General features: G+C 37.5%; 1 protein-coding gene across 2 annotated transcripts in view; it reads left to right on the forward strand.

The window, feature by feature from the left end:
* The window catches only part of DCAF17 (DDB1 and CUL4 associated factor 17), a 37333-nt gene extending 23810 nt beyond the window's left edge, over window positions 1–13523 (forward strand). Inside the window, exons 1-4 of one of the 2 annotated variants that reach the window (XM_027911593.1) lie at window positions 2745–3034; window positions 9392–9600; window positions 12147–12301; window positions 12504–13523. In XM_027911593.1, coding sequence (XP_027767394.1) covers window positions 2848–3034; window positions 9392–9600; window positions 12147–12301; window positions 12504–12804 — 852 coding nt within the window. In that variant the 5' untranslated portion in view covers window positions 2745–2847 and the 3' untranslated portion in view covers window positions 12805–13523. Of the gene's footprint in view, window positions 1–2744; window positions 3035–9391; window positions 9601–12146; window positions 12302–12503 lie in introns of those variants that run through there. The other variant, XM_027911588.1, reaches the window with a different exon arrangement.
* The last annotated feature ends 9108 nt before the right edge of the window (window positions 13524–22631 follow it).

Below are 22631 nucleotides of genomic sequence, written 5' to 3' on the forward strand. Positions count from 1 at the left end.
TACAGATGTTCCATAAAGAACATTTCACTTTGTCTAAGGATTTATTTTGCACTTTGTGCTGTTTGGTTTACGTAGCAATCTGCAAGCTTTCACATTTCTTCACTTCTGTTTTTAAAAAAATTCATCCTAGGTTAGCTGGCAAAACTGGGCCTCATTTTTCAGTTCAATAAAATTTTGTGTTTGCTCTTGTTATTTGCTGCTTAACAGGGCAAACCAGTTTGAGCTACAGGAATTTATGAAAGTCTTCTGAGAAATATAGTTTTAAGCATAAGTAAAATCCACTTGGGTAGAAGGTTCCTATATGGGACTGTTGGGGTATTGGATGTAATGAAAGCTTGTTGAAATCAGTGGGAACTTGAAGTATTTTGCAGTTGGGAAATTTAGGTTCATAAAAGGTAAATTAAAATAAATATTTGCATCAGTTTTTAGGCTTTACAGAGATAAAAGTAATTTTTGCAATCCCTTGCATGGAACTGAGAAACACCATAAAAACGATGCTTTGCTATCTGTAACATTTCAACATCAATCTGAAGGTTTTACAATACTCTTTAAGTAAATGTTATTTAAAAAAAAATATAATAAAGATTGATTGTTTAAAAGACAGTGAGTAAAGGATTCCAGATAAGTATAGAAAAATACCCCAAAACTGATCATGGAGAAGTACCATTTTGTTTAACCCATATGGTATTTTTTGTGCACAAGTAGGCAGATCTATGGTTTTACTATATGCTGGTTTGCATATAAAAAGATTCACTTAACAATCCATAAAAAACTTAATAAAATTTTTATGACCATAATATTGAGATGACCTTTGTGCCTCATAAGCTAATCACAATCTGGCATCCTTGGAAGTGCATTTATCAGTAGATTCAGGGCTTAGATCTTGGTTCTCATAAATGCTGTGACTTGTCAAACTTAACAGTATCAGTGTTATCAGTTCTAGTTCCCATTGTGACTAGAATGAGCAACCACTGAAATCCTGAGGGCAGGTCACACCAAATCCATGCAAATTAAAGATAAACATCTCTAAACAGTTGATGCCCAAGTGAAGCTTTTCTTTAAAATGTCAGAGCCCAGCATCTATTTTTAAGAGATTAGAGAGGATAATGAAGAAATATGTCTGCATCCCCTTCCAATCTGGCCCGGTCTTCATGTCTCTATGTAGATGTTTCCAGCACTTGTTAGTAAGGACGGAGTTTGAATTGGCAGTATTCTACTGAAACTATTTTAAGTTCCATAAAACTGTTTCCTTTAATTTTTTTTAGGCCTCAGTTTGAGTGTGAGATACCAGACAGCTCAAAGATTAGCCAGAGTAAAAAAATAAACAGTTTTTTTCTCTCAATCAGTTAATGAATTTCTAAGTAATTTTAAAAGTGCTGAATACACGTTTGGGCATAGCCTCCTACTGATAGGAGAAATAGAAACATTGTTCACAGCACTCCAGAATGCCTAAATAAGGAACAATATAATCTTAGAGAAGTCCTAGAGAATTAGATAAGGGATGTACTCAGACAAACAGGATGTAAACTAAGCTCTGCATCCTCAAATAAGATAAAGAACGAACGTTACAGTTTTTGGAGGTGAAACACAATGACGCTGTGCCTGCTCAAGAACTGAAGTCAAGACAATGCAGATGACTCGGCAGGACTAAACAAGGACTTCCAATGGGGTTGTGACTATGTAAAGCAAACTAATGACTGTGTATTAAGCGAGAATATCTAATGAATATGTGATGTGCAATAAAAAGCCCTGTCTGTCTGTCTGTCTGTCATTTGGCACATTCAATTAGAGGAGCTATCCCCCAGATATCCAGCACACTGCTTTTTAATACCTACAGATTGGGTTTAAGAAGTTTGTTTCTGTTGCTTTTCGGTATCACTACTGCATTTGACAGACTTCAGAGCCAGCTGAATGCCCTTAAGCAAAGCAAAAAGTGACTGAATACATGATTTGACAAAACGGATCTAATCTATCATGTTATATTTTTGGCAGGTGCTGCCTGTTGTCTCCTTTGCAATTCTGTTTTATTTCCTTCTCTTTTCCTCAATAACTTCCCCGCATGAGTCCTTCCATACCTGTTGGAATTGTCTTAAGTTTCATGTGCTCCCTTTTGATATATTTATGCTATTCAACAGAACAATGTCCACACCCTCCTGTGCACTTAGGCCAGACTCCATATATAAAACCGGTTAGTATCTGTTCTACATTTGCAGCACTCCATGAATCCAGTGGGAAGGGAGCGATCATGATGGCAAGCCGTGCTCCAAGTACAGGCAAGTTCATCAGTATCTTTAAGTGCGCTCCTCCTACTCTGTATTTTCTGTATGCTCCGTCTGCCTCTTCGTCACAGCAGCGCTCCTGCTTTATCTGTAAGTGCTTATGGCTGCAGTGCCCTATCTTTATGGCAGGTCTGTAAATTCCCCAACGTCCACTACAGCCTCCCCCACAAAACCCAAAACCCGCGACCATCAGCTCCCTTACTCCGCTGCCGGGAGGAGCGCAGTGGGGCCGCCACCCTGGAAAGGGACAGGTTGATACAGAAAATTCTTTTCTAAGGCGCGGTTCTGAATGCGAGGGGACACTTGGAGCTTGTGAAAACTGCTTTTAAAAAAAAAAAAAAAAAAAAAAGGCAACACCTTCCTCGTGAAAAAGCAGCGCTGAGAGGGTCCCGGGACTCGGGGCAGGGCGGAGGGTCGCGGAGTGCCGCCCTGCTCTCCTGCTCCCGCCCCTGCGGCTCCGCGTTCCGTCTCTCCCCGTCCCGTCCCCGCCGGGCCCGACCCCGACCCCGCCCGGCCGCCGGCCTGCCCCTCCTTCGCGGCGCTCGCTGCCGCGCTCGGGGCGCGGAAGATGGAGGACTACGGGCGATTCTTGGCGCTGTTGGCCTCCACGCTGCTGGTCGGCTTCGTGTCCGTCATCCTCTCCCTCGTCTGGGTCTTCCACTACCGCGAGGGGCTGAGCTGGGACGGCGGCCTGGGGGAGTTCAACTGGCACCCCGTCCTCGTCATCACGGGCTTCGTCTTCATCCAGGGCATCGGTGCGTCGGGGTCCCGGGTGCGGGGCTGGCACGGAGAGGGCCGGCGCTGCCAGGAGCGGGGCGGGGGCGGCCCCCGGGCGGTGGCGGTGACAGCGGGAGCGCTGCGGCCGGTCCCTGGTGCACGGACGGAGCGGTCCGGGGAAGCTGGCACTCCCCGGGAAGGCACAAAGAGTCCCTTGTAATAAGCCAAAACTGCTACGTATCGGTTTGGGCTTTTTTTTTTTTTTTTTCTTCTGCAGGCACTTGTTTACCCTGGCCTGGGACTGCCGTGCACTTTGAGTAATATTTGAGAGGTGTGTTTTCCTAGGCAGCCTGAATTTATGCGGGTTGAGAATCCAAATGCCAGAAATGCTGCCCTAGGAAAGTTTCTCCTTTGGCTCTCTCCCATGTCCCCAGAAGAGAAAGGAAAGTTCAATACCACAGAAGCTTGATCCAGGAATGGGGTTTGTGCCAGAGAAAACGTAGCACCACGAGCACCATTAAAATGCAGTTCTTCAGTCCAGACTTAGAATAAGTTATTTTGTAAAATATATGTTTTCAATTAATTCTTAACTCTGTTGCCTAAATAACATCCAGTTATTATGATGCAGTGTTGTCTTTTTGGTTTGGTTTGGTTTGTTTTTTGTTGAGTGTGTAAACATTTGACTTCATAGAGTTCAGCCTTGTTCTGACATTTAACTGTTTCCCATTACACTTAGAAAATGAACAGTATCCTTTTTCCCATCCCACGCAATTAGCCCATTGGGTCTTCTGTGCAAGGGTTGTTTCTTGAGGCCAGCACGAATATTGGAGTTGGAACTGTGTTTTGCTGTTGGCATAACTGGGTAATTCCAATAAATCAACCAAATTAGACACACCGTAGTAGATAAACTGTCAATTTATGAAAGAAATATACTATGCTTTCTGTAAAGTTTGAAATGCAGATAATGACAGAGTGCCACAGAAGTGCTTATCTACCCTTCGAATATATTCTAACCACAGCTAAATATTGCAAAAAATAACATCACTGCACTGTACCTTTTAAATCCTGAAATTTGGGAGAGCAAATTTATGCTAATGGCATTAAAAAGTAATGGGAAAATCTGACAGAACAGCTTCCAACAGTAACTTTATTATAAACTCAGTGACACAAATCTTGCCAGTTTCAGTATGAGGAGAACTAAGTGAAACATTAGTAATGGGCCCACGAAGGACAAATAAATACTGCACAGAACAGTGGAAATGCTTCCAAAGAGTTACCACTGAGTTTTGACGGGAGAGGATGGGGAAGATTTCACCGTTTTTAAGGAAGGAAGAACCTCTGGCAACTTACAGTATAAATGTAAGCAGGAGTATTTCTTTGTAATAGCAGATAAACTCCAATTTTATCTAGACAAACTTAGAATTTAATTTTTAATAACCTTATTTACATTTGCTTCACTGCTGAATGATACATCGCATTCATCCAGCCAGAAAACTTGTCCAGCATTCATTTCAGTGGAACACGTTGTTTGTATCACGTGTGTGCTCGCTTGCTCTCCAGCAGGAGCTCAACCAGTCAAGAGGTTGGAAGATGCCGAAGGCTGTCTAGTTCTGGCGATGAAGGGAATGTTGAGATTTGAACATACACTGTAAATTTTTTTTTCCACTGGGAGTGGGGGTGTTCTCAGTTTTGTGGCTTCAAGTTACAAACTACTATTGAGCAATAAACAGTATTTTGAAGTTGTTCTACATAATATTGCTCAATAGGAAGTGTAATTTCAGGCTATAAATAAGCAATGAAATTCACCTGTTGACTTCATTAATATATATTCTGTACTACTTATTGTGCCTAAGCTACTGGTTTTTTTATATAAGCATAGCATTTTTTAAGAAAATAGGGGGAGGTTTTCTGCAGCTTTTTCCAATGTATTTTATATTTTTTTCCCTTTGAAACTCAATTTTTTCCCTGTGTCACAGAGAAAGGGTGTTGTCTTAAACCTTCTGTAGGTAAGGATATATGTAAAGTAAATGGAGATTTACCATAGTTAAAAATCTCCACATATAGAAAGAATTCACTTTGATCATTCTTTGGGGAGGAAATTCTGTTATATAACATGAAAACAAAGTTTGAGACTGAAGGAGTATTGTAGTAAATCAGATAAAATATCAACAGATACCACTGTGAATCTGATTCAAATTTGATTGACAAAAGTCTGCCCCTGAATCCAAAGTAATTTGGAGGAGACTGGGAAAAGAGATACCTCTTTGGAAACACACAAGAAACACAAGTCTTTAAGTAGTTAAAAGTAGGAGTATGTAAAAAAATCTTGGTTAAATTTTTGTGGAGGATTTTAAATAATAACAAAACCAATTGTTTCTTGAGTTTATTAGTCTATTCAAAGGATGGAAATGTTGTATTGTCTGTAGGAGGTAGAAGAGATGACTATAATATAATGTGCATACTGGGAAGTAGTATGCCCTAATAAAAGTGTTGTATATATCTTGTCAATCAAATGGAAAAGCTATAGGCATGGTAATATTAAGATTTAATATTTATGGATCAGCACCTATGGGTAAATGATACCTGACAAAACACTGTCAGTGCACAGTAATTGTCCACAAGATTTCCTAGACTTAAAGTGGGAAAAACAGAGGCAATAAAACTGTGTGCTATTAGTACAGCAACATTTTTGAAAATAATAAGAAAAAAACATGATGAAAAAATTTTTAAGAAGAGCTTGAAGGAATAGTAGTGTGATGGAATGGGTTAAATAAGTAAATAAATTTACATGTGCAATTGTTGAACAGTGACTACAGACTCGGGGCATGATCCAAAGGAATATTTGCATGATAGTTCATTTTGGCCTGCAAATGATTAGTCCTCTTATAGGAATAATTAAGAAATCCATCAAGATATAATGTGATAAAAATGGTTTTTGAGAATTTCCCATTACTCACTTTATAAAAGAATATCTTTTTTTCTACAGAGATGTGGCAATCTCTGTTGCAGACTGAGGAGCTGCGTGGTGGCTTTTGGGGTGGTGGAAGAGTGAATAAAGAGTGAGTCAGAACAAGGAAGGTGGGGTAGCCTTTCTCCCATCCTCAAAAGTTCAGTCTAGGGTGCCTAGACTATCAAATCTCTTAACAGTACTGGAGATGCTGTACCTAGAGAAAGTTATTCACAGAGCTGCTTTACCATGTTCCCACTAAAAATTCTGTAACTGTGTATGTGCTTTTAACCCAGGCCTTAATTTTGAGATGAAATTACACATCACATCTGAGTAAGTTTTAAGAGCTTGCACTACTGAAAGACAAATCTTCCTTTTCTCCCCTTTGTTCCCCAGACTGTCTTGTTTCCTCTGGCAGTTCAGAAAAGCACTAGGAAAAGCACACAGAAGAGGTGATGGGAAAATAAGACTGTGTCTTTTCACACTGATAAACAGTCAGATCTGCTCAAGCTGCAATGTGTAGCTTCACACATAGTCTTCACAGAAAGAGAATTAAAACAAATTGTACTACCATTCATATGTCCCAGGCTGTGGCATGTAACGTACTAATGCATGGCATTGTTAACAAGCGTCCAGTCTGTATTCCTTGGTTTTCTATCATACTGTTTATGGGAAACAGCCCAGAGAATTCAAGGCCCAGATGGAGATCTGACACTATGTGGACAAGGCACATGGACAAGGACCATGTGGACTGGTGAATCTGATAGTGATTTTTGAAGTTAAAACAACTAGATGAAAACAGAAAAATGTTATACAAAAATTTTAGCCCAGACTTGTTCTGTCTGAGATCAAAGACTGAAAAATTAGACTGAAAGCCTATGCTCATGAAGTTTTCTTTAAGACATACAGAGTCCAGTACTCAGCTGCACTTTGAATAAATGATTGACAGTACTATGGGCCAAATGGTAAGGAGGATTTGCTGGGAATATCCTCATGGGATGCTGAGGCTTGTTTGAGGCCCTTTGACATATCTGCTTTATGAAATTAGAAATCATTATCATCAGCACTAAGTTGATTCAATAATAGTCTAATGCAGGATATTATTGGCAGCTGGCTGAGCGTGAGCCAGCAGTGTGCCCAGGTGGCCAAGGCGGCCAACAGAATGTTGGCTTATATCAGAAACAGTGCCACCAGCAGGACCAGGGCAGTGATTGTCCCCCTGTACTGGGCACTGGTGAGGCTGCACCTCAAGTGCTGTGTTCAGTTCTGGGCCCCTCGATTGAAGCCAGACATTGAGGTGCTGGAGTGAGTCCAGAGGAGGGCAGCAGAGGTGGTAAAGGGTCTGGAGAACAAGTCTGATGAGCAGGTGAGGGAGCTGGGGTCATTAAGCCTGGAGAAAAGGAGGCTCAGGGAGGAACTTATCATTCTCTACAACTACCTGAAAGGAGATAGTAGCTAGTGGGGATTGATCTTATCTCCCAAGTAACAAGAGAAAATGGCCAGTTGCACCAGTGCCCTTCAGACTGGATACTTGGAGTAATTTCTTCACCAGAAGGTGATCAGGTATTAGAACAGGGTGCCCAGCAAAGAGGTAGAATCACTGTCCCTGGAAGTGTTCAAAGAACGTGCATATGTGGTGCTCAAGGATATGGTTTAGTGTGAACATGGCAGCGATAGGTTAATGGTTGAACTTGATGGTCTGAGAGGTCTTTTCCAACCCAATGATTCTATGATTCTAACATTACCATTTAACTTTTGGGGAACTGCTGGAAGTGATCGTAAGCTTGGTGTGCTGAGTCATACTTACATAAGACAGTAAAACCTTCCTAAAAACAATCTCTTCCTGATTTTGTAGGATTTACTACTCTTGTTTTTTAAAGTAGAAAGCTGAGAACTGCCTAAGTGCTGAATATATTTAAATATTTTAAGGGACACATTCATTCCAGTATTATATTTTCACACAGTATGTAAAAGCTCACATTGATTTAAAATCAGATCACAGTCTGGAAATTTGACTCATGAACAGTGTTTTCTTTGTGAATTATTTAGTGCAGTATTGTATTTACTGGCATGCATCCAAGTAAAAAAAAAAGTGTAAACAGAACTTTGAAATTAATAAATCATTTATTATTGTTGTTCACCACTACATATAGAAAGAATATTCTATTTATAATCTATGCTTTTTGCCTAAAAAGCTAGGGTTACAGAGAAGTCATGAGTAATGACTAAGGCACATGAGAATCACTTAAGAAAACTCCTAATCTTTGCATTAAGGTAATACTTTTCTATTTCTATATTTGGAACAGGAAGCTTTTAAAACCTGAATACATTATTACTCTTTTGTTTTAGTGTATCTAATCATATGTAAAAATTTTAGTGTAATTCCATAAGCAGAAATCTTAAATGAAGATGTGCTGAGTCACTGAATGGAGCTTTTTGCTCAGCCAAGACATTATGGATGTGGGCATTAGCTTTTATTGGTCAGGTTATCACTTGTCCTCATAAATATTTGACCCCTCTTATCTAAATATGTGTTGTTACACACCCAGAATTACTACGTGGTTTGTAGTCAGATGTACCTGGGGCTTCAGTGATCTAATCTGGCCTGTTTGCATCTGCTGTGGAAAGCACCTGGGTCATATGACAGGCAGGGGACAGTTGTGGCAGGGAAGGGGCGGTGGGGATCTTGAAGAAGCAGCTCTATGCTAAGTTATTCTTATGGACCATCTAGTGTTGGATCACTGGCTCCAACACTGGATTGCTGTTTTGTTCAGACTGGACTGTCTGCTACAGTTATTAAAGCAAGTATAGGCAAAAACCCCCTACATTCATCTAAAAGTGGTGGAAGAGTTGTATGTGCCAAATGCTTTTGTCTCTTACAAGTAAGGTTATGATTCCCTTATGCTGAAGAGCACTTTTCCATTTAAAGCAGACCTGTTAATATCAGTGCAATAGATGGTCATATAAATATTTACATAATTCAAGAATCGCATTATCCAAAGTTGACAAAGAGAATAAATATTAGAAAAATAATCTGACACACATTCTCAACAAGTGAGATTTTCTAAATAGAAGACTCAGGGTCTATCTCACTAGTAGGAGAAAAATCAAAATCCTATGCAGAATCCCTGTTAGATCAATTTAATGACTGAGGAAAAGATGGCACCAAGTTGTTTACTGGTTTGCGGGTTTTTTGTTGGTTTTTTTTTTAAACATGCTTAAATTTGGGATTTTTAAAATCTCCCTAAAAGCTGTATTTAAGCCTCAGTTGTATATTTGGAACATGCTATGTTTTGTGTATGAGAAAAAGCCTTTTAATAGACTTTTATAGAGGACTAAAGGTTGGATTTTGCTGTAATTTACCGTGGAACGATGTGAATTATGTGTAATTATTAACATCTGAGAGAAGTTATAAGGCATAAAATCTTGTTTCTGTTCTTTTCTTCAGCTATTATTGTGTACAGACTGCCCTGGACCTGGAAGTGCAGCAAACTCCTAATGAAGTTCATACACGCTGGATTAAATACCATAGCCATGATTCTTGCAATTGTTTCTATGGTAGCCGTGTTTGATTACCACAATGCCAAGAACATTCCTAACATGTACAGTCTGCACAGCTGGATTGGGCTGACTGCTCTTATATTTTATTCTCTCCAGGTCAGAATCTAACTATTTATAAATGGGTTGTAACTTTGAGGAATGTTTTGAGTAATTTAGGCCCAATAGGCCCTTGCTAGTACACTGTAACTACTAGGATAGCCATTTGACACTCCTGGATTTGGCAAATTAGCATGTAAATGTGCAAATACTGGGTCCTTGATTTTGATGAAAAATGCATTTTAAAGCATATTTTGTTTATTTGCTGGGATAGTGGCCATTTATTTATTTTACAGTTACACAGTATTGTGTTTCTAAGCTCTGTTAACTGCTGAAGTTAAAGCAAGTTATTTGGTTTGTTGGAAGCACATTTAAATACAGCTAGAACTTGTATTAAGGAAGTCTCAAATGAAGTAACTGCTTTGCCTTTTTTTTTTCAGCTATCATAATTTTAAGTAATCACTTCTTGGCCTCAAGACTTCTGTTTATCAGCAGAACAAGTGCTGCAGGGAGCAGTAGAGATCTGAATAAGCTATACTGGCTGATTTTCCTGAATCAGCAAAACTTTGATAGATGTTTGTGGGCATGCTCTAAACTGCTCCTGTTGGCAGAGAATTGGCATTATTATAATGTAAAATGAGCTAACTTAGTATGTTTTGCATTTGGCATAGAAGTGGACCGGGCATGCCCTGACATCTACAGTACACATACAGATATGATGTTTCTGCATATACGTACTGAACTTCCTGTATTGTGTTATTATACTAAAGAAATCTATTTTGTTCTTTCAATTTTTTTTTTTTTTGCCAAAACACTAAGAAGAAAAAAGACTTCATTATCTGTGATCCAGCACAGAAAATCCTCAGCTGAGGGATTTGGGTTCTGGACTTTTATCCTTCACTGCTCAAGCTAGGAGCTTCAGGAAATAGTGTTCAAATAGTTTTTAACACTTAGAAAAAACAGAAAGCATATTGTAGCTGAGTATATTCTCTCTAGCTGAAAAAGTAAATGAAATTAGTATGAATAAGAAGGAACGGTGTTATAATATTCTTTGTCCTAGTAATGCAGCTATTTCTGGGAAATCTGTGCTACCACTATAGTATTGGCATTTTTTCTAGTGGTTAAATAAAGAATTGTGAATAAGGTCTTTGTTCTACTTCTCATTTTGTTACTATAAACATGGCCAATGGCACTTAATGCATTGCCTGTCTCATCAACAGATCTTTGGTATTACTTCCTCCAAGCTGGGGTGTAAATCTCCAGTCAGAGACTGAGGTTTGTTAAGTGACTGAGCACTATTAAAAACAGTCATAAAGTATTATCTCTGTTAATAGAGAAGACACCTGGCCTTTGCCAGGAATGGCATGTCAGTCATATGCTCACATACTCTGCCTCCAGGAACAATAGTGTAAATGTATTTATGTCAAATGTACGTTAACACAGTACAGCACACAGACATAAATTTAGGAATAGGGCAGAAATTTAAAATGGAGACTGTGTCTTGGAAAACAGTGTCTCTGGAATGAAGTACTCAAACATTATATGAATCTCAAAATGACTTCTCACAAAGCTGTGACAACAAGAAAAATATGGCATTAGCAAAACTAACATGAAATACTATGGAATAATTTTTTTTATATATATAAAAAGAATGACCAGAAAAAAAACTCTGGAATAGTAATTTGAGAGTTGGGAAAACTTATCTTTCAGTGCAAGACTTAAAAAGCTCCAACTGTTTAGCAGATCTAAGGAAGATTAAGAGATGACTTGATTACAGTGTATTAAAGTGCTTTCCAGGGATAAAGTATCGGGCTCCTTAATCCATCATGGAAAGACAAAACAAGGACTAATACAGCAAGTTAAAGCAAGATGAAATACAAATTCATGCACTATTTCTAATTTAGCAGCAGGGCTGAGTAATGGTAAAACAAACTAAAGAAGGGATGCAACCTCAGTAGTCTGAGCAAGCCTGTGACTGCAACCATGTGACACAATGGGTTATTTTCCATCACAGAATTAGTGCTAATGGGAGGACTAATCTCCTCTGCATAACTTGACACCACCCATACGCATCTCTGTAAATGCTATCTGATTGATACATTGAGAGACCATTCCCCTTCTAAAGATATGTACTTTAACTAAAACTCTAACAAAGCAAAATTATTTAACCCACCCAAGTCAGAAGGTTAGACTGCCTTCTGATCTCCATTTATGTATAGATCTGTAACAAGAGCAGAGAACAGGATTTGAAGAGAGTGTAAAAAAGTAGCTACTCACACCATTAATATATTACTGTATTAGTGACACTGAAAACTTGTGTGTTTTCAGTACTTAGTTTGGTTGCAGTTTTAGCATTACCAGTAAGTTTGGACACTGGTATTAAGTAGGATTATTTTTAAAATATTTGATGTCTGCTCCCTAAGTGCTAATCCAGAATTTTGCTTTGGTTTTGAATGGAAACACATTAAAAATAGAAATGCCAATTCTTTTCAAATTTTTACCTGAAGACATCTGAGAATGGAATTTTTATGATTTTTTTTTATTCTGCTTGAGAAGTGCTGCATGTTTTCCTTACAGCTTTAACTATAAATCTGTTTTGTGTTTAGCTCGTCTTGGGTTTTGCTGTCTTTCTGCTCCCTTTTGCTCCAGTTTATCTCCGAGCATTTCTCATGCCAATACACGTTTATTCGGGTCTCACCATCTTTGCAACAGTGATTGCAACTGCTCTCATGGGAATCACAGAAAAGCTTATATTTTCATTGTAAGTACTTTCTCCACTTGTTTTTAAGTTATTAATTGGAAACTATACTTCTGTATGCACAGAATAATACTGCGTGCCATCTAGTATTGGGACAATCATTTTGTTTTAAAAAGACTGCCTAGCAGGAAACTCCTGGTTTTAGACCAGGATTGTCTTTAAAACAATCTTTTCTGACTTTTTCTTTCCTTTTCCCCTTCCAAAGGAGAAATCCTGCATACAGTGCATCCCCACCAGAAGCAACTTTGGTCAACTGTCTTGGCCTTTTGCTTGTCGTATTTGGTTCCCTTGTTTTGTGGATGGCCAGCAGGCCCCATTGGAAGCGCCCCCTAGAAGAGAACACTAAAGTCCTGCGGCCCATTGGAGGGACTCCTGAAGGCACAGAAGTGGAATCCACAATGACAAATAGGAGTAATGCAGATAAATCTGACCTGAGGATCAGTACTGAAGCAGCCAGAAAACAAAACCTCAAATTGGATGACGCAGGCCAAAGATCAACTATGTAAAGAAAATACACCAAATAAAAGTACTATTATACTGCCAAATCCTGCCCCTCCCCCTGGTGGGGTTCCTTCTAATAGTTATATTGATATAAAAATAGGTTGGGGGTTATTTTCACTATGGCTTGCTCAAAGAGACTCAAGTTTTCTGCATATGAGTTTAAATTCCAGTAAGTCCCAAACATATTATATTGGGTCATGCTCAGTCCTCCATTAAAAAACAAAAGCATGAATGACATAACATAATGGGAAAAGCACATAATTGGAAAATGTTTTCCATATAATTTCTTAATTTTGTGCTTATATCTCTTACAGCCATGAAAAATTAACAAGATTGAGACTAAATTTTGCTCTGAGTGATTTTGCAGGTTATAACTCAGTCATGAAGTATATCAGATAGAAGAATTTAGTTGTTCACACATAAACTTTCTGGTAATTTTCACTTGTTTAGAGCTGTGATTTCTCTAGATCATTAATCCCCTCACCAGCTGCTGAGATCTATGGGATTTGAGGTCATTCAGCACTTTGAAGAGTTGCTCCATAAAAATGACTCCAATTTTAGTCTAAAATTTTTAATTCAAAACAAGAAATTAAAAGTTTGCTTGATAACTTCATAAAATGTTATGTTTCCTTTACAAACTTGTGGGTTATTTTTTTTTTTTAAATCAGAACATATCTGTTGACTTTTTAACAAACTCTACCAATTATATTGTATACAGACAACATTTGGCTTTGCCTTATGTGCAGTCATTACTGAAATCTAAGGAAACACAGAATGGAAATCCAAATGCAGAATCTGTCTTATTTGAAAAGCTATAGAAACACACTCAGATATATCACTTAAACCAAGTCTTCCTTTTATCCCAGAAGGCAGCATTTTACTATCTTTATTTGATTGCACAGCTCTGTTGATTTATGGCACTAGACTAGAAATTAGGTTAGAAACCAGAAAAGACTACTATCAGTCTGTCAGAAAAAAGGAGCCTGAAGTAAGAAATGCTTTCTCAAAGAAACAGCTGAGCTTTGCTGATTTGATTGAAGTGTTACCTATTAACCGAAAGCCAATTTGGGCATCTCCACACTGACACAATCATCACTGTCACAGGCGTGAAGACATACTTTAGTCTATAAGCAAACTATCTAAACTCTATGACTTTTTAATTTGAAATTAAAGTGTTAAATAATGCAGCTTGAGTCTCTACTGGCACTTTACTTTTATAGCTCTTTCTAATAATTGAAGTATTAATGTATTATACTCATTCAATAATTTCACAGATATGAACAATATATTTTTACTACTATGGAAGAATAAGTATAGTAGATTATTTTGACTGCACATGTTAAAATGATAAGCCTTTCTATGATAATCTCTTGTAAAAGCTGCAGAGCCCACTACAAGTTCAAATTTACCACTGTTCATATTGGAATATAGACAGTTTCAGACACCATATAATTTCCTAATTTTTTAAATACTACATAAGTTTTTATCTGCTTCAGGTTTTAAAAATGTTTAAACACATTAAACTTCAACAAATATGCCTTTTTTGCAGTTCAATGTTGTGTTAGTACAAACTATTTTGGACATGAGTTATTTTGGATCTTCTCTGACAAAAAGCAGTTCCTGTTATTTGATTTGTAATAACATTTAATTCTTTGGTGAATGCAGTAGAGAAAGCCAGCATCATAAAATATTTTAAAAGCTTTTCTACTGTACCATTTGGTACTCAAGGACTACATCCCAGAATTTTATATTTACACTTACATGTTTGTGGATGACTGGGACCAACGTAGCATTGGTGTATTTTTTCACTGGGGAAAATACCTGCTTTTAAATGCCTTACTGTAGAATTCAGGTATGACAGAAGGAATACTAAACTATTGTGTGAGCACTCCTTCAGTCCCACTATGTGCAGTGAGTCAAACAGTGAAGTATGACAGGGGAAGTGAATAAATGAACCTGCCTGTCGCAGTAATTTACTGAGCAGCTTTGTATGCTGCACTCACCCAGGCAACAGCATTGTAACTTGTGTGTCAGCCTGTTACTGTGTCTCACCCACCTGGGAAAATGAGTTTATTCAATCCTTGCACAGTACTTGGTCATCTAATGAAAGTGTATGTTTGTATGGAAGGTAGTCAGTTGCCTAAGGATTTTTCTGGAAGAAATTATCTGTACAGTGTACTAGGAAAAGCCCCACAAAATCCATGACTTCTTTTGTTTCAGCACTGCCTTGATGTATTGAAATGAACAGCTTTTAGGTGATTGGTTCTCTATGGTGTTAAACTTAAGCCATAGTAACCAGTATGCCTTCTGATTTACATTTCATCCCATGTACTGTTCAAGGGGAGGGATATCTGAAAAAAGAATGGTGGCATTTCTTTACTTCTTTATTCTGATGATATAAAACTAGTTGAAAATTGAGGATTAGCAATCTTTTGAGAGGAGCTTGTTTTTCAACTTAGAGGTTAAACACAATAGTAGTAACTCAGTGGAAGCTGAAAGATTCCATTTGGGGAAATTATGATAATCAATCATATCTCATGTGCATGAACTGTGGGCTTCTGGCTGCTGCTCTGTGGAAAGTCCCCATGAGATGCAGTAGCTGTGAGCTCCTAAACCTTGATCCACCTTTAGTTTAAGACTGACCAAACATAGTTCTGGCTTCATTCTAAACTGATTAAAATGGTCTTTAAGTATCCTTGCAAAATATGAGCTTCATTCAATTGCTAAATTAAAGTACATAGGCCTTTGGAGAGTAATAGTCTTAAATCTACTTCTCAAAGTGGCCTTCCATTAACTTTCTTTCATGCAACTTTTCTTGCCTGTATTTATGAGTAACAGTAGCAACATAGGAAATAAAGTGTATTTTCAAATATGTAAAAGGAAGCTTTTTTATCAGGATTTTTCTGCATGTTTAGAAATCTTCTACATTGTTGTTTTTACAGAGATGTGATTGTAGAGCTTATATTCCAAAGCTTTGATTCCTATAAAAACATAGGAAGTTACAAAACCTAACATTCAAAGCGTATCTTTTTAAGATGCCTGGAAAAAAAAAAAAGTATTGTATTTACATGCTGTCATGCAGTACTACGCACAGAGACAGAACAGTGTTTTTTTATAACCTTAATGAAACTGAGAAATGATGACGCAAATTAGATTTTAAAACAGTAATCACATATATGCTGTTACTACGTGTAACCAAGAATATCGCACGTGATATTGTAAATATGGATTGTTTGTTTACATGGATATTTTATTGAGGGACTAAGAGATATTGCCAAATATTTTCTATTTCAGATGTCTCTTTCTTTTGCTTTTATTTCAGAAAATTCCTTCCTGTGTTTCTAACTGTTCACAAGAACTTAAAAAAATATTTTATTGTTTTGTTACCCAAGATACTTATTTGTAGATGAAAGCAAATCTTTAATTACAATGTCTATTTTCCTTATTCTTTTTTGTGTGTAATAAAAATTACTTTTCAAGCTTATGGTACTGGGTACAGATTTTTATTAAGGTACTAAAATAAAACTTTCTAAATTTGGACAAAGATCAAATTATTCCTAAACTACTTTTTGAAAACAGAATGATTGTTGTACAAAGTTTCTTAAATACTTCTTAATTTCAAGTATTTATGATGATCTTTCTGATGAAATTAATGTACTCTGTAGTGTTAGAAAGATAATCAGTATATAATGGAAAGTGGAGGAATTCACTGTATAAACAATCTGTATTTCACCTTCTGATCAGAATACAAATTCCCTATAGCAGTTGTTAGGGGGAAGGGAAAAACCAAACCAAACCTATCCTCAGTCATGACATTGCCATGGCAAATAGAGGTATATATCATGAACTCTCATATATGATGGTCACATAATGCACTGCAACATCCAAATACCCTCAGATAAGTAACAGCCAGACTAAACACAGACCCCGTGGAATTTTCTGACTCAATTTAACATCTGCATATCAAGTTACACTCCTGAGTAGGTTATTGATCATAAAATGCTATAAATTGTTAAAACATCTATATGAACATATCAGTAACAAGTAAGAATTAAGGTATGTTCTTGAGCTTAGTAAGATTAATTGGAAACTCTTCTAAAAGGGAAAAGCATAAACTGAATATTCCTGAATACCATAAAGGTGTTGGTGAATACTTTCTGACGTTGTCATCATCATGGAATAGTAGAAAATACTATTACAAACATCAGTTGAAAACCTGCTGCATTCAAACCTGACAATTCCATTGCTGACAACTTCCCTTAACTGTCACCTGTAGGCTGGATGTGTTGGGAAGAATTCTGCTAAGATAGTCCATGTTTTTAAATACATTGATTACTACAAAAATCAATAAAAGCTCAATTATATTAAAAATTGAAAGAGGGGACTCCAATTTTGGCAGGAGGGCTGCATTTGTGTGGAGAAGTGGGTTTTGTAAGTAGCTGATAGACCCTTGTAACCTACGTACAGATTTTTGCAGATTGTGTTATGTTGTGAGTAACACTTTTGATTTCTGTAAGACTACTGGGCAGTAGTGAAAGGTAAATTATTACACAGGTAGAAACTCAAGTCCAGGTCAACAAAATGGATGACAACCATTCCAAGCAATTTGGCTAACAGAAGAGGTAAAGTTGAGAAAATCCAGTTCCTGCTGGACACATACCAGAAATTTAAAAAATGACAAGGCCACAGCGAACTCTGATAGGAGAAGTAGAAACAACTGGTATAAATTTCAGTGAGCTCACTTATGTTCACCAACTACAGTCATAACAGAGTGTTAGCTTAGGGCTTGAGTTTACAGTTCATGGCCACATATACTGATGACTCACTGGGTCTTAAATTCCAGTTGCTTGTCATCGAGTCACGTCATAGCTATAGATAGAGCTATCAGAAAATGGATATTAGTTATGGAGATGTTTGCAATTTCTATTTAAATTTTCACTATAATTTCATCCCAATAACAACAATAAAAAAAACCCACCTAGTAGTACTCAAATTCTGCAGGATACTATCAAATAGTGTGATTAATAGTGTGATTTTCAAATATTTTGGTGGCAGCTGATCTTTCTCCTATGTGTATACAAGCAGTAATCCACTAGGTGGCAAGCACTACCAAAACGGCCCTTGGTAGACTCAAGTCTAGCATTGCTTTAGATGATTCAATACGATAAGTCATCTGCCTCAAAATAAAATTACAAAGCTAGTAGACATAAAACACACAGTCATGTCAGAATTTATATATTTACTTTTCTATTCTTTTGAGGGGCCCACTTAAAATACAGTATTTCTTCATCCCAGATGTTGGATATTGTTATCTATTGTGCTTCACCTCAGAGCTCCTAAACTCCTGTTTGTAACTTCTGTGCAAATACAAGCTTGGTCAAAAGGCTCAACAAAGAGAATATGAAAGATTAGCAATAAGCTCACATACAAGATATGAAAGTTGCAAGAATTAGAAAAAAACAGGAACTTCTAGTACTTTTGCCATTTGATCTTGCAGTCTCACATAAAATTTTATCCTGAAAAAGGGAACACTAGTGCCCATTTCAAATAATGGAAAAGTACAATTCTGCCCTCTGATACATGCTGACAGCTATTGCTCTTAATTTATTCCCTTTGTGGGTGCTGACTTGTTTTCTGCTATATTCCACTGAATATACTAGTTTCAGTACTACTGGGAGCTACTTTGCACATGGTGTGCTAGTGCTATCACCTGATTTTACTTGCTTACCTGTTCTCTAGGCTACACTGGAAGATATTTTGTCTCCTATAGCTAACTGTGGCAGTGGTTTCATAGTGTTAGGGGCAGTGGAGTACTGAGGTACAGGGCCCTGTGGCTTTTCACAAAGCTTGCTATTCATGTTTAGGTCAACAAAGTGGCAAAACTCAGAGTAATTCTGACATTACTCTCATTATTGCTATGACTATTGGATCTGGTAGAAATACTAGATTAAAATACCCTAGCAATGCAGATTGAGTGCTTGATCTTTTTGTAAAGAACAGCAATTGCTGTTGCAGTGAAGGGATAGCTCGTAGATCACTGTGGCAATGGGAGTACTAATACTGTCTGGCTTCAGCTTCTGAACAGATACAGAGAATAGGATTAAAAATACAAGAAAATTTACGCAGCTGTTCATTACTATGATTACTGCATCTGTAATAAAATGAGGAATTTGAACAAAAGTTCAGTAAAGCACAGCCCCCCAAAATCATTTTCGTCTGCTCCAAATGCAAGACTGCCAATAGATATTAATTTATGTAATGTTAAAATTGTCAGGGTCCTGAAAACATTAATGGGGCTTAATGGCCCTGATCAACCTCTCCTGTTACCCTTACCCCAACATGCCTGCCCATAAATCCAGGGGTTCTAATTAAGCTCCATCTGGGTGTTTTGGGGCTTGCCCGTGTCCCCTTGGACCTGACCTCCTGGCCTGACTTCTGCCTGACCCCACCACCAAGGACCTGCCCAGTGACCACAGGACTGTGACCCTCAGTGGGTTGGGTTATGACCAATGGGTTATGTGGACTGACTTTCCAGCATGACTGTCAACCTGCCTCAGCAGCTGAACCTGGTTGCCCTTTCCATGCCTGCCCTGCTCCCAGCCAGCCCTCATTGCTCCCTCACAGCAATCTTGTTGCATATTCAGCCTGTACTCAGAAATGGAGTATTGGCTGTAGACCTGCAGTGGCTTCTCCATTTATAACTATTTCTTCTCTTCATATTGTTTTATGGAAATACTGTGCTTAAAAAGCTTTAAAATTACATTTCAGTTATAATCTACAAATAACGGATGAGGTACATGGAGTGAACAAAGATGCTTCCTGGACAGTTAGTCCATAAAGCTTTTTTTCCCCTGCATTTACAATAAGTAACAATACATCACTTCACTGGTCTCCATACCTAAAAAGAGCAGCATCTGGAAATACACATTTCCATGTTGAAAAGTATGCTTAAAATCTGTAGCAATGTAAAATCACAGATAAATCTTGTCCTCACTTTATTGCACACCATAAGAACTTGCAAGGGCCTTGCAAAACAGAACCTCAGTAGCTTTCAAAATGTACTGACAATTATACAGTTGGTGACTGGAAATAACAACTGGAGCCTGTTATCCATGTTATACATGGATTTGGCTGAACTCTTCTCGGCTACCAAGCAGTGGGACCCTGACAATGGCACTGCAAAAGCCTGGGAAGAATTTGCCTATCCATGAGACTGTAAGTGTATAACCATAAGCACTATTTGAGTTTGCATACAGACCTAAGCACTGCCATCCTATCCTCAAATAAATGACATAAAATTCACAGGCAGTACAGGCAGTCAGCCACTGGCACATCAACAGCTGTTCAAATCCCGCCCCCCCCGTACTGTTACTCCACTTTGAAGAAAAGTATCTTCAAGTAAGAATTGCTCCCAATGATTTTAGTTGACTTCAGAGAAAGCAGAGTTCACTGTCACTCCAGTCTCTGACGGTACCTGTACTCCATTTGTACCTGCTTTTAATAAGAAGTCAAATATTCTGGCACAGAATCACACAGAGTGCTCCTTTTGATTTCTTCCTCTGCAAGCCTACACCAGTCACTGGGGTGTCTTGTGTACTCTGTTTGAGCCTCTTTCTTACTTTCAGTTCCTACTCAGGTTCTAACTATAGGAAGCTCTATCAAGGAACCTTCATATGGTTTGCAATCTCCACAGCAATGCTCAGGTCTTCTAAGTGAAGAGGTGACTACAATCCCATGAGAGTTCAGACATTTCTTCACATTTCACATTCTTTCACATTGTTTTGTACTTACAAACATTATGCTTTCCAAGCTACTGAGTTACATGTGCTCCATTCACTAACATTTCCTTCTAATTCCAAACTCCTTTCTCCACCGCCTCTAAAGACATTTTATTCCTATATTTGTGTTCTCTGAATCCCTGCTCTAGCAAATGAAATCTTTATATCTCTGGGTATGTTTTCTCTGGTTTATAACCCTAGTAACTCATCTCTCATTTTCAGGAGCACAACTCAGTTCAGTATGAACAAGACAATTCCTCCTAATGCCTTAAAGGACTAATTCACTTGGAAGTGAAATCAGCTCTTGTAGAATGTAATAATTGGATAAAAAGATATTTTGTACATCAGTTCAATATATACAAATTCAAATTATATTACAAACCACACTTTAGTTTTATTATGTTGTTGATATACTTATATGATAGTTATTTGTATTATACTCAAAATGTTTATATGATAGTTGTTTGTCTTATACTTAGTCTTCCTTTGCCTATCTCTAAACATTTAAAACATCCCTAATCAAATTACTAATAAGATTTTTTAACATTAAGGACTGTAATAATAAAGAATATCTTGGGGTTTTGCTCTAATATTTTGAATTTTCAATTAAAAATACTTTTGTTGCTTTAGAGTCAGTCTGTATGTAAAAAGATATAAAATCCATCCCATCCAACAATTTTTAGTTACTTTATAATTTAAGGTCTGACTCATTTTGAGAGAAGACAGCTTGTGTAGCCTCTATGTAAAACACTAGGAGAAGCAGAAACTTCAATTTGTTCTCTTTATAGATTTGTTTATTCAGAAAGAAGCTTTGAAATAAAAGGCTTTGAAAGGCTGGCAGGCTTGCTGAACAATGAGTTGTTATTCTTTGAAGGCATATTATCTTTAAAAATACAAGAAAACCTGAGTGTTTCTTAATGAGAGAACTCTTATTTTTTGAAAGAAAATAAATTGAAGAGTTTGAGAGGATATTTTTGTTGGGTTTTTTTTTCTTCCTCCTAGGGCTGCCTGTTGCTCTTATGGGGAAGTTTCCTGCTGATTTGACTTTCTATTCTGCTGTGAGACTGATGCCAAGATTTACATGATTGCTGTGGATAGAAACTGGATTTAGCATAAGGAAGATAACTGCTTTTCCCCTAGGGAGAGACAGAAAAGGGAAAGACAGAGTGGGGCACACAGACAATATTATTTGAAGCTATATTCTTGGTCAATTACTTTATTCAGCCTCTATTTTAGGTTATGCTGCAACTAATAAAAAGCAAGAAAGCTACTGGTCTCAAGCCAGGAACAAAATAAGGAAGGAAACTCTTTGTGGTTTAATGCAAATGTCCAACTATAATGGAAGCAATGCACTGGTTTTATATAGAACTGCCATAGTAATATAAATGTAATATAAATGTAATTAACAAAAACTCTCATCAGAATTTGCTGGGTGGTGATGTGTCTGACATGCAGAGTCCTTCAGCAGAGAGAAAAGGGTGAGTGTAGAACTGTGCACCGTTACAGTTATTTTAGCAGTCATTGTCTGTACAGTCTTTTGCACATTCTTTAATTTTGAATTACATGCTCTGAACATTGAAACAGGGGTTACGATTTTTCGTTATAAGGCAGACTTGTGCAACTTGAAAGCATTTACAGCCAGCTGGCAGACTGTTGTCTTCTGTCAACCTACAGTACCTATGGAAAATGCAATGTTTTGAGATACTGAGAAAAGTTTGCATCACAATGCAGGAAACTTCACAAGCAAAGCAAGACTCCACAGTAAGCACACAAGAAATACTGTGGGCAGTTTGAGAGAGTGTGGCACTGAGAGGGTATAGGTTTTCAAATGCAATTATTAACAGATCATTTAACCAAATTTTAGTAATTTTTCTAATTAAATAATATACAACAAATAAATAAAACTAAATACCATAATGAGTCAGTAATTAAACAAACTAGAAATAAATATTATCTACCTGGTCTAAAAGTTTAAATTCAGTAACTGGATGACAGTATCATATTACTGAGGTAAATATTCTGGAGTTCCTGAACTAGACGTATTTAATAGAAAG

Source organism: Empidonax traillii, unplaced genomic scaffold (genome assembly GCF_003031625.1).
Source record: "Empidonax traillii isolate 1590-97213 ecotype Southwest subspecies unplaced genomic scaffold, ASM303162v1 scaffold33:size3420811, whole genome shotgun sequence".
NCBI classification, from domain to species: Eukaryota; Metazoa; Chordata; class Aves; order Passeriformes; family Tyrannidae; genus Empidonax; species Empidonax traillii.